At 42.9% G+C, this 12875-nt stretch overlaps 1 protein-coding gene across 1 annotated transcript in view; it reads right to left on the minus strand.

The window, feature by feature from the left end:
• LOC102876611 (zinc finger protein 540-like) overlaps positions 1-8464 on the minus strand; it is a 9806-nt gene extending 1342 nt beyond the window's left edge. Inside the window, exons 1-5 of the mRNA XM_006903339.1 lie at positions 8429-8464; positions 7944-8070; positions 6751-6760; positions 5533-5595; positions 5222-5448 (exon numbers count right to left, since the gene is read on the minus strand). Coding sequence (XP_006903401.1) covers positions 5222-5448; positions 5533-5595; positions 6751-6760; positions 7944-8070; positions 8429-8464 — 463 coding nt within the window. The remainder of the gene's footprint in view (positions 1-5221; positions 5449-5532; positions 5596-6750; positions 6761-7943; positions 8071-8428) is intronic.
• Between the last annotated feature and the right edge of the window lie 4411 nt (positions 8465-12875).

The following is a 12875-nucleotide window of genomic DNA, read 5'->3' on the forward strand; positions in this document are numbered from 1 at the left end:
GGGACGTCATGCTTGGGAGGGTGGAGGGACAGCGCAGGAGGGGAAGGCCCTCTATGAGGTGGATTGATTCGGTGACTGGGGTAACTGGGATGGGAGTATCAGAGGCGGTGCGGTTGGCACAGGATAGAGCAGGGTTTAGGGCTGTTGTGCATAGGGTCGCTATGAGTCGCAAACGACTCGACGGCACATAACAACAACAGAACATTCAACATATTACTGGTATTCATTAACATCTCCAAGGACAAGCCTTAATAGAAAGGGCTAATTTGACCTTTCAAACTATGCTGGGGGGGCGGGGAATAAAAAGTGGGGTGTGTGACAGAATAGGACAAATATCATCTCCTCAGACTAACGTATAAAAAGTTTTATTTACTTTAACTATTTGAGAAAGGAGAAACTCTAGCTGAAAGACACTGGGTATTACAATCAACAAAGTAACAGAATCAGCATATGTATCTGAGATAACCTCTAACGAATGAGAAAAGGAATCTGTCACTAGATGGGGTTGAAGATGTGCTTCTATTTGTATAGGTACAGAAACCCTGTGGGTACATCTAACAACGTGAAACCCCAAGATGAGGTCAAAGAGGCCACACTTCGATGACCACAGAGCTGTGGAATGGATAAACTTTACACCGGCAAGCTGTGAGGTACCAGGGTGATTTCTGGAAAGGCTGAGACACCTTCATGGAGCCAGATAAAGAAATCAATATTGGAAGGAAAAAAAAATATTACAAAATGTATGGAAACCAGTATCTTCTGAACATCTGTTCTTAGCTATGTGTAGCTGTTTTTACCTGTATTGAGCCAGGTAGGAATGGCAGACAGTACCAGCTATTAGACCTCTAATCCTAATCCTTTCTTACTAAAAGTACTTCTTTGGTTTGATACTATTGTACCTATTTATAATAATGAGTCAGCAGCTTCCAGGCCCCCATGATAACCTGAGACCGCCCCCCAAACCCAATTTAGAATTGTAGTGTTGTTGTTGTTAAATGCCGCTGAGTCACAGGCGACTCATAGCGACCCTATGAAGGAGAGTCCTTGACGCTTGGGTGCCTTTCATCCTCGCTCCAGGTTCATAGTGTTTCTGGAAGCAAGCTATTACCAAAGTGGATGCCACTCCACCTTCCAAATTCTACTAGTAGGTAATTTAAATATATTTGATATAAAAATAGATTTTAAAGAATATCCACAGCTGGACATCATTTCTTAAAAAGGAAAGAAAACAAAGAAATTTTGCTAGTCCTGTCAGAAGAAATTCACAAAGATTTGCATAAAAATGTCTATGAATTTATCTCAGAAACAAGGCAATAAACCAACTTCCATGAACACAAACTTTAAAATATTAGTGACTGTGCTGTATATAAAACTCTTTGAGACAATCTATATAGGAAATATAATCAAGATTCATAATTGCACAAATTTGGAAGGCCTTACATGTCTCTTCACAAATAACATTGCTGTCATAACTCACAAAGAAATAATTGTAGTACTTCATAAACTGCTTACTGTCCAGAACTGCAATTTTTTTCGCTAAACTGTATAAACTTTTTGGCTGCAAATTTTCAATGCCAGAGACTTGGGTCAGGATGTACTCCACTTTCCAACTGTAGTGTAGGACCTGATTATTTCCGCCATATGCATGGGAATGAATTCCATTGTTTAAAAATGGAAGCTAAGGCATGGATGTCAAATGGTTTTCATAGAAATACCAGGTGATCAAGGTAATCTTGAGGTTCCTCCCTGCCATTTGCCCTTTTATTCTTTCATTAGAGAATGGATATATTGGAAACCATGTAAAGGAGAACAAAGATGAGTTCTCATTAATATTTCCTATGGAAGTGATATTGATTGGAGAGTGAATGGGGGATCCGTATTTGTTACCAAAAATTTTTTACTTGGTAATTTTTCTTACCAACAATATTTATGGAAAATAGGCACTGTACTGAAACATGTAGCTGTTTGGATAAAAAAAGTATTCAAAGTTATACTAACAATGTTACTAGCCTTAAATTTAAAAGAAATTAAACCTATTCATGCCTGTGTTTCATTAACTTATGTATGTTTTTAAAATTTATTTTATTATTATTTTTGTGTGAGTGTACCGTCAAATTAGATCTGACTGGTACAGGAGGAGATTGTCCCTCCTTTCCTGGCAGAGCATCTGGTGGATTCAAACCATGCACCTCTGGGATTGCAGTGCAGCTTCTTGCCAGTAGGCCACCAGAGCTCCCCTTACCTTATGTATTTTTGTAAGGTCCACCTTGATGGGATTCTATGATTTTGACATTATAGTGTTCAAACTGTTCGTTATACACTTGTTTAAATGTCTCTATTATCTTATCATCTAATCAAATTACTTATATACTGAGATCCCAAACTGGATTATAATTGTCAGTAAAATTAGAGAGACAATGGCAACCATCTGCTGAAAGTGTGATTTTAAAACATTTAACAATCCAAGGGAGCTCTGGTGGCCTAGTGGCAAGAAGCTGCACTGCAATCTCAGAGGTGCACAGTTCAAATCCATCAGATGTTCTACTGGAGAGGGAGGGACCATCTCCTCCTGTACCAGTCAGATCTGATTTGATGGTACACACACAAAAAAGTAATAAAATAAAAAAATAAAAATTTAAAAAAAGAAAAAAACAAAACAAAAAACATGAAACAATCGAATTGTTAAAAAGAGCAAAAAGACAAATCCACAGGCTGTTGTCCTTCTGAACCAGTCAGGTCTGATTTGAAGGGACACAGAGAGAAAATAGTAAAATTTTTTAAAAAATTTAAAAAGAAAGCAAAAAAATTCATTAATTATTGCTGCAATTTTATGAATTTTCACCGTTACTGCCACAGGCACGACAGCTGGGGTGGTTTGATATCAAAGTATTCACACTGCAGATTATGTGAAAACATGGGTAACAAAATTCTGAAAAGTTACGGTCTTCTCAAAGACAAATTTAGAACTGAATACCTGATGAACAGATTTTGAACAATGAATAGTATTGATAAAAGATGACATTACTATTTGACCGAGACAAATAAAATTGTGATTGGAGTATTACAGTTTTGAGTTCTTGCATAAAATGGAATGATACAGACTGAAATTGTGATAGGGTTAAGAAACATATTAGGAATCACGGTAATCTTACAGATGATATATTGAAATCACAAGCTCAGATCCAAAATAATGACTAAAACAAAAGGGGGAATTGTTGGGAGCCAAATGCTTCCACAGGACCTGAGTGAGGCAGAAAAAAAGCCAGAATTCCTCAGAGGGAATGAAGCTCTCCCTGCAGACAAGGAGATACCACCCTTAGACCCCTGCACAGCAACTGCTTGTGCTTGTAAATCACTCTATTGCCGAGATAAAAAAAGAATAGTCGCTGAAAAAAACATAGCTTCATTAATAAGGAATTTTTTTTTTCCTTTTTGTGATTTACTTCTGGTAATTCTACATAAAAGCTGGAGATTTGGGCTCCAGGTCTTGGAGCTGTTAGCCCCCCCTTGCTTCAATCTCCCTTCTCCCACCCATTCCTGGTGTTCCCATTTTTATTCTTTGTCCTGGTCAACAACAACGGACTATCTCCTCTCTGTGATGATAGAAACTTGTTGGTGAACGACCTTCTGATGTCTCTGAAAATGAGACAATGAATAGAGACTACAAGAATCAAAGCCTTTGAAATGTGGAAAAACTTTAAGAAGGAACAATTTTGACTTGAAACTAAGAAGGGAAGAAAATATTTTTTATCATAATAAACGTTTCAATTCTGATTTTAACAAAAGTTTACAGACAAGGCGACTTTGCATTCATTCATTGCTGTATACAAAACAATAGACACGGCTTGCAAAACTTATTTGCACTAATGAAAACTGATTCAGCTTCAACAAACACTAAATGACTCTCACATGCACGACAAAGATAAAAAGCTGAGCAAGCGTCTGATTTTGCAAGATAGAATGACAGGTGTCCTATGGAACATGATAAGGAAGATTGATTGAGGCCTACTTTTTTTAGCCATCTCCCAATCGGGAGTAAATTGCAAGGCGCCCAATGCCTGTATATCTGACATTCCTGCAGCCTTTCTCCAGCGTGGGGGTAAACATCTCCCGCTGTGAGGACTGAGGGACACATCGATTGTGTCCTCCCCTGCCCACCTGCACGTGAGGTCTCTGTTTTGTGAATCCTTGCCATGTCCTGATGCCATCTGATTGTGGAAATGCTGACAACATTCCCTACTTTGGTCTGACTTGGATAAACTCTCCACACGTACTGTGTGTAACAGGGTCACTAAAGCGTCCCTTCCCTTCCTTATTTTCCAAAGTCCTCTCTTGGGGGTGAATTTTTATAGGCACTGAAGGTGTTTGCTTTTGCAAAATGTTTCCCCACTTTGCTGACGCGCTTAACTTTTCTCTCCTGTGTGAATTTTTCTATGTCTCACAAGGTTACCTGATTGTGAAAAGGCTCTCCCACAATGACGACATTCGTAAAGTCTCTCTCCTGTGTGAATCGTGCTATGTCTCCTGTAAGAAGGTAACTGTGAAAATGTTTTCCCGCACTCCTGACACTCATAAGGTCTCTCTCCTGTGTGAATCGTGCTATGTCTCCTGTAAGAAGGTAACTGTGAAAATGTTTTCCCGCACTCCTGACACTCATAAGGTCTCTCTCCTGTGTGAATTCTTTGATGTCGGACAAGGCTACCCGACTGTGAAAATGTTTTCCTGCACTCCTGACATTCATAACGTCTCTCTCCTGTATGAATTCTGCTATGAGTCCCCAACGAAGTAAACTCTGAAAATGTTTTTCCACACTCCTGACATTCGTAAGGTCTCCCTCTCGTGTGAATCGCTCTATGTTTTGCGAGTTCACAGGATCTTAAAAAGGTTTTCCCGCATTGCTCACATACGTAAGGTCTCTCTCCGGTGTGAATTTTTGCATGTTCAGTGAGACACGCACGCACAGGAAACATCTTCCCACATTTCTGACACTGATGAGGTCTCTTTCCTGTCGGAACTCTTTCATGTTTACGGAAGTTACTCAGCTGTGAAAATGTTTTCCCACACGCCTTGCATTTATAGGGTCTCTCTCCTGTGTGACACCTCGCATGTTCCGTTAAAGAAACACGCAGAGAAAATGTTTTCCCACACTCCTTGCATTCAAACGGTTTCTCTCCCCTGTGAGTTCTTCCATGGACAGTTAGACTGGTGAGATGAGAAAAACTTTTCCCACATTCCTTACACTGATAAGGTTTCTCTCCTGTGTGAATCCTTGTGTGTTTACGGAGATGATCGATCCGGGAAAAAGGTTTCCCACATTCCTGACATTTGTAAAGTCTCTCTCCAGTGTGGACACTATTATGTGCGGTGAGGTGATTGGATCGCCAAAAAGATTTGCCACATTCCTGACACATGTAAGGTTTCTCTCGTGTGTGAACTCTCAGATGGGAACGGAGCTGAGCAGGATACAGGAAGGGTTTGCCACATTCCTGACAGGTATGCAGTCTCTCTCCCGTGTGAATTCTTTGATGGGTGGAGAGATCACCGGATTTCCGAAATGCTTTTCCACATTCCTTGCACTCATACGGTCTCTCTCCCCTGTTAGTTGTTGCATGTACAGTGAGCGGGTTAAAATAAGATGCAGTTTTCCCCCCAGGTCCCTTCCCTTCACCAGGCCTCTCTCCTGTGTGAACTGTATGCTGAGTGAGGTCACCTGGCTGCAGAAATGCTTGCTGGCTTTTGTCACCTTTGCAAGGTCTCTGAGCTAAGGGACTTGTTGCGTGGATGCTAAGAGGAGCAGCTTCAGAAAATGTGTTTCCAAACTGCTTACAGTCATAAGGCTTTGCATCTCTGTGTGTTCTTGCATGTCTGCTCAGGCAAGAGAAAGAACGAAAGGATTTTCTACAGACCTTACATGAATAAGGCTCTTCCCCACTGGGAAGTCTTCTATCTAAGGTGATGTCTGCTGTACTCGTAGGGTGAGAGGAATAAGGAAAGGGTTTCCCATTTTCTGTAGATTCACAAAGCTTCTGTGGAAACGTACATGCTTTATAGGAAACAAAAGGGAAAGGATTAACATAGGTTTGAGAGCTTTCTGTCCATACATGCTCTTCTACCACATGGATCCAAAATAACGAGAAGGTACAGAAATGTTGTCCACATTTGTGACATGCATAGCTACCCTCACCAATGGGCGTCTTCCACAGGTTCACCTGCAGACGATTGCCCTGCGAGCAGGGAAGATTTGGAATTCTGATGAAGGTTTTCCCAGGGTGGCTGTCCTCAATCCCTTCAGATAGCGGCTCTGCTACTGGAGTTCTGGAAAAAAAATAACACAACATGCATGCAGCTCTGAGGAAGTATATTTTACCCACAATACGGAGCAATGTCTCTTGACACAAGGGTTTTCCCTCACAGAGGCTGACGCATCATAATCCAGTCAAAACACTGTCACTGGAATTGAGTTTCATAACACAGGAGACTTCCTGACGGCTGTCTCCAAGTGACTACGCTTCTGACAAGGTTCTTCTGTCTTAAATCTGCAGGATAGTCACCTCAAATCGTCATCTTGGTTTTTACGGAGAACTTCTCTGCCATGGAATTTTGTAAGTTTCCGCGAAGGCCAAGGATGTGGAGTCTTAAAGGATTTCGGCTGTGTACATGCAGGGGATAATGCTTCTCCATCACCAAGGTTTTCAATGCCTGTCATAAAAATAAAACTGAGTCTGACAACATGAAACTCAACAGTTTTACCAGCTGGAACCTGAGGATATAAAACAGAGACAGACAAAGGGAAAAACCAAGGCACAGGGGACCAAAGCAAAGCCCAAGGCCCTGAGTGTTTATTATTTTTCTCAGCATATATAGAAAATACAAGCATTCCATTCCCATCAGAAGAGCCAGACTTTTTTGCTACACAGGAAACAATGATCTCAAGGATCTGAAAGTAATATAGCCAACAGTTATCTCTGAGACCTGTAAGAAATGTGTCCAAAGATCAGAGCTTTATAGATTTGTCCAGAAAATCCTAACAAGTACACAAGAAATGTATCTCTATTTTTTGCAAACTCTCAAGGACTTTCTCATTAACTAAGCCTTCACAGCTACTCTGCTGGGTCTAGTGAGGTCAAAGAAACACACCCTGTTGTCTTGGGACACGTCCGTCTCCGTGCTTGTCCAGGAGACTGTTTCCAGCAAACTTCCCGCTGAGTGTTCTCTATAGCAGTACTTTTAGACTGACACACAGACAGTCATCCAAGACACAGTGGCTTCAGAAACTACCACAAGAAACAATGAATAGCAGACACGCCAGTCGGTTACAAAGTATCCACAAAGAAGCACTTCTGGGGCAAATAAAAGGAATTGTGATCTAAAAGGCAGCTTTCCTCTGCGAAAGATGACTCACACGCCACACAATATATGCACCTATGATCACATAATACATACATAGTATCACATCTCGTAGGACACAGAGGATACGGAAAATATAAAAAGTGTATCCAGGACAGGAACGCAGACGCAGAAAGGAACATGCAATCATCCCTTCCATTGTCTCCTCAAGCCAAAACAGACTTTGTCTATTTGGTTTACGTAAAAATGTTCTCTCTCAATTCTTAGCAAAATCACAATCCCACAGTGGTTCCCAACCCAGGGGCCCTCAAGGGGTTCTATTCGTACTTCTCCAAAGACTTTGCCCTCACTTCTGACCCATGAAGCTGACGGGTACACCGGAGTTCCTGTGATCCTAGGAAGATAAAATATCCTAGGAGACGCAGACTCTCACACGAAGGAGTGATTCTGCATACGTGAGTGCCAAAAGCCAAGGGAACGTGCCTGTGTTAAGAGAAGTTTGCATTCCAATTCTTCAGTACAGATTCAAAGTCAGGTTTGTGCATAAATGCTGTATGCATGAAAAGATTCACAAATACAGAAAATGCTACGTTTACCTATGGAGTCCACATTGTTTAAGGTGTCCATCATCACATCCCTGTAGAGTTTCTTCTGAGCCACAGTCAGCAAAGCCCACTCTTTCTGTCTGAAGAGGATGACCACGTCCTCCACCAACAGTGGCGCCTGAAAACACACAACGTGTTGTGGATCAGCAAGGTGCCAGGTTGGCCCACAGATACAAGAAGGACGAATGAGCCTGACAGATTTATAAAGCCAAGACATGACACTGCTAGGACAAAGTTCTGTTTTCTACCAAGATCTGCGCAGGGAATCAGATTTCAGCGCTGTTCCTTCACGTGGTACATTCACTGCCTCATTCAGAGGGTTTTCCTAACCAGTCATTAACTTTTATTTATTTTAGGCATTAGTCTTTATAGTATGAAGGGGAGAGGAGGCGGACAGGACACAAGCCTCTACCGACGACAGGAGCATACAAGCTCACGAGACCTCTAGGCTGACACTCTTTGCAACCTTTGCTCACCTGGAGCACGATACCCGGCTGCATCCAGCCTGACATACTGCTCACCACTCTCTGCACCACCAGCCTGCATTACCCATGGGCACCAGCAAGCTGCTTCCTATCAGAGAGTCTACAGGACTCTAGCCCGTCGTTCACGAGTTTCTACAAAATCATCCCTGCATGCCTACAGTCAGGTTAAATCATCCCCCTCAAGTATAAGTCGATGGGAAACCTTGCAGCAAATATCCGAACCCAAGAGACAAAGAGGACCTAGGCAATTAAATAAAGGAGAGCGTTGTCCGTGTCGAAAATCATGGACTGACAGTCAAGGACAGGGGACAACGCTGATTGCACACTTCTTAAATAAAGGAGAGAGTTGTCCGTGTCAAAAATCATGGACTGATAGTCAAGGACGGGGGACAATGCTGATTGGACACTTCTTATACCTGTTCTGCTACTATTTAGACCAGAAAGAATTATAAAGACATTGGGGGTACTTGCTGTGTGAACATATGTACACATTACTCGATGGTCAAGAACCCAAAGGAGGCAGCACAAAGTAGAAATGTGAGTGAAAAAAGGAACATCAGTAGGTTGGAAACAGTCAATTTCATCTGTTTTGAAAGAACAGTGGATAAAACATACACTACACGCTGAACGGAGCTCAACAGAGTAACGTCACAGAAACACAGCAAAATGGCTGTATCTTCTTGCATGTCGTACAGACAGGAGAAGCCCAAAAGTCTACAAAAAGAAGGCAATACACGGTTATCAGACGGTCAACCTTTTTGTGTGGTCTAGAAGAAGAGAATGTGAAAAATCCGTGTGCTGAGAAAAAAAAGCTTCTTTTGAAAAAACTATAAATTCACACATGTCAATTATAGATTTTCATTATCTACGTTTGCTCAGTTTGTTTTGACCCTCACCTCATCCTTCTGTTTGGAAAAGAAAGCTTAATAATATTTAAAAATGGCATAGGTGAGATTGAAGCTCAACATCAAGAAGACAAAGATGCTCACCCTGGGCCAATTGGCAGTATCAGGATGGATGGTGAAGAGACTGAGATAGTTAACAGTTTTGGTTTGCTTGGCTCCACAGTCAACACTCTTGGTAACAGCAGCCAGGAAATCAGGAGACGAATTGCATTGGGAAAGTCGGCTGTGAGGGACCTCTCAAGAGTACTGAAGAGCAACGATGTCACGCTGGAGACTAAGGTGCACCTCATCCGGGCTATAGTCTTTGCAATTACGTGCTATGCATAGGAGAGTTGGACAGTGAATAGGGATCATAGAAAGAGAATTGATGTCTTTGAGCTGTGGTGCTGGAGAAGAGTGTTGTCTATTCTATGGACTGCTAGGAGAACAAACAGGTTTGTCCCGGAGAAGGTGAAGCAGGAATGCTCCTTGGAGTCAAGGATTCTGAAGCTTCGTCTGACATACTTTGGGCTTGTTGCAAGGAGGGACTGGTCCTTGGAGAGGGGCATTATGTTTGGCAGAGTGGAGGGACGGCGAAGGAGAGGAAGACCTTTGAAGAGACGGATTGATTCTGTGACTGGAGCGGTGGGAATAAGTGCGTTTGAGATGACTAGGTTGGCACAGGATAGAACAGCACTTAGAGCTCTTGTACATAGGGTCGCTATGAGTCACAAATGACTCGATGGCACATTACAACAACGACAACAAGTGAGAAGGGTCACAGGGAATCCAAATGCCCCACAACTGGAAAATGTCAGTAATTACAGTGATTAACCCTCTCAAACACAAATGGAGGCGATGTGATGATTGAGACACAATCAGGACTTGCCCTATGGATAAGTGCACACAGTGCTGAATGTGACCAATGTGGAGAAATAACATGTTGTCATGTACCATGAAGTTTGGACCCTTTCCTGAGTTAACCTCTGGAAGGTTTATATGCCGGGCAAACCCCAAGCAGCAAACCTGGCCATCCTGGTCCAACGGGATGTCCTGGGTAAAAAAAACAAAAAAAACCACTAGCTGTTCTTTAACAGGGCTTCCTAACCTGTCAGGTGCTTTTCCAGTAAAGACGGATGTCTATCAGTCATGAACTTTAGGTAAGGATCTGGAAGGCAATGAAATCAGCCTCTCACACTGCCTTGCAAGTTTCCACAGGATCAGAGCATTTATACTTGTGGATCTAGTCCACAAATCCAGGATCCTGATACTGTATACTTCTCAAGGACTCTGATACCAAATGCTGATGACAACAGGTGACTACAACAACAAGGGACCTTTAGCCATCTAGTGGTAAGAAGTGACCCTGCCAACATAAAGGTAGATATTTTGAACTCATCTGCTGAGTCACAGGAGAAAGGTGACCAATCTCCTCTCTGGTGAGTCTGTCTCTCTAACCCAGGTAGAGAGGGAGTTAGGAGTCAGTTTTGATTCTAAATAAATAGAGCAAAACAGACTAAAGATCAGAATACGGGTGAGCTGCATGCAGGTTAAGAGGGACTGGTTGATGATCAAAGGGCCCCATGAGAATAATGTGGATAAGTGCCATCCTCAACATGCTACCAGAAACACACTAAGTGGCTTTCACGACTAACGTCCAGGACAAAGCATGAGGCTTTTGTGGATTCTGAAAGACTCAGGTTCCACCTCTAAAAATATTGTTATCTCCCAGCCGGTGAAACCACAGAGAGGAAATCTTTGAATCTGGCTCTAAGTAACAGCAGGTCTTATCAGCATTTTGAGATGAGATTGCTTTCTCTCTCCTTCCCCTAACTCCTTATAATCCTGATTCACACAGCTTTTCCGTGACACTAGAGGGCAGCTGAACAGACACAGAGCTAATTTTCGGATAATCTGGGTAACTCCTTAGTATCCTAAATACCACAGAAAGACACTGCCATTCCTAGTCAACGGAGGAAAAATACCATTAAATTACCACGGCACCAGAAACATGCAACATGGTGTGAATGACGCTGGAAGGACATAAAGGAAGGTGGTGCCAAAATCAGTTCAGGGACAGAGCTGGAAATTCAAACAAACAAGATACTGAGGGAGGCATGGAAAAATGATTCTCACTAAAAATATATCAAATGATCTACAAAGCAGATTTACATGAAAACTATCTCAAGACGTTAAATTTCCGTATTTCCAGTAGTTCCTCCAGGAAAAATGAACTTGACTTTTCTACTGTAACATAATAATTGTTACAGTTGACTTATTGTCGTCCAGGAGGAAATCATCAATAGTGCCAAAGCTCTGCTGAGGGTGTTAAGGTGCACTAGCAGAGACTGTCTATCACTCACTCACTGAACATGTGGGCATGTCAATGACCAGCAAAGAGCCTGCTTTGGTTTCGAGAACAAAGCACTGCTCACAGATGATTTCTGCAGAGCTTCCAGTGAGGAGGGCACAGAACGAACAAGAATGAAAATACAGGGGAGACATCAGCTCCCAGCCTGTGTGGAAAGGAAAGGGCAAGGCAGCAGAATCCCTGTTGAATCTTTCCCCACACCGAAAGGTCTAAAAACATAGAATACGCTTCACTTGGGTAAACAAAGAAAGAATGAACAACAACATAAAGAGAATGTGAAAATGACAGGTAAGGTTCGGCTGGACCATCTTTGGATTCTGAGCCGGAGATTTTGTCATTAAAGGTGGAGAAGCAAGGCCTTGGTTAATAAATAACAGCTCCTGCAGCCAGGTCTGTGAACATTTAAGGAGAGTGACCCTAGATATCCCCATCATGCTAGTGTGTGGACAGTAAAAGGGTCAAGTATTAAGGGAATAGGCAATGAGGGTGTCTCCAAGGATTCTTCTAGAAGCCTCCTGCCTTTCTCCTTACTGGAAAACTGCAGGCATACAGGTTGTAATGTGTCCCCCAAGAGTTTCTACCCAAAGCCATGCATTTGCAGCTGAAAGGTGTTTTTTCTGCAGGAATCACCATATTTCCTTGTTTCCTTTCTGCAGCGCTAAGGAAATGTGTGTGCTAATGCCAAGATGTCCTTTCAGGAGGAGAGCTCAGCCTAGGAGAAGAAGACAAGGGGGTCATCTGGAGGCAGATGGACAAGGTCAGGGGCTCGAGGTCCCTCTTGGTCCTCAGCTGCCTGGACTAGGTGTGCCTGAATCACCCCTGAGACCAGAAAGAGAGCCTGGAGAGGGAAGCATGTTCAGTGAACGAGGAGGAAGGTGGGTTCTGGCTTCAATCGTGTGACTTCACCTGTAGGGATGACCTCACCTCACTGGTGCCCCCCCTCCCCCCAGTGTCGTGGTGTGGTGCCCCCCCTCCCCCCCGTGTCGTGGTGTGCAGGTGGGGTGTGTGGGCAGCAAGTCTGAAGGTCAGTGCAGGGAACGGCCTCCCGTGTGACTGACAGCTCTGTACACACAGTGACTCGGCTCCAATTCTATGACAACCAGCGTGCAGGGAAGCGGCAGAGGAGGACTGCAAGGCTCGGGATGAAGGCCGGGGGTGCTGGAAGGTCTGGGGATACCGGGAG

Source organism: Elephantulus edwardii, unplaced genomic scaffold (genome assembly GCF_000299155.1).
Source record: "Elephantulus edwardii isolate Elephantulus edwardi_28Jun2011 unplaced genomic scaffold, EleEdw1.0 scaffold00573, whole genome shotgun sequence".
In the NCBI taxonomy this organism is placed as follows: domain Eukaryota; kingdom Metazoa; phylum Chordata; class Mammalia; order Macroscelidea; family Macroscelididae; genus Elephantulus; species Elephantulus edwardii.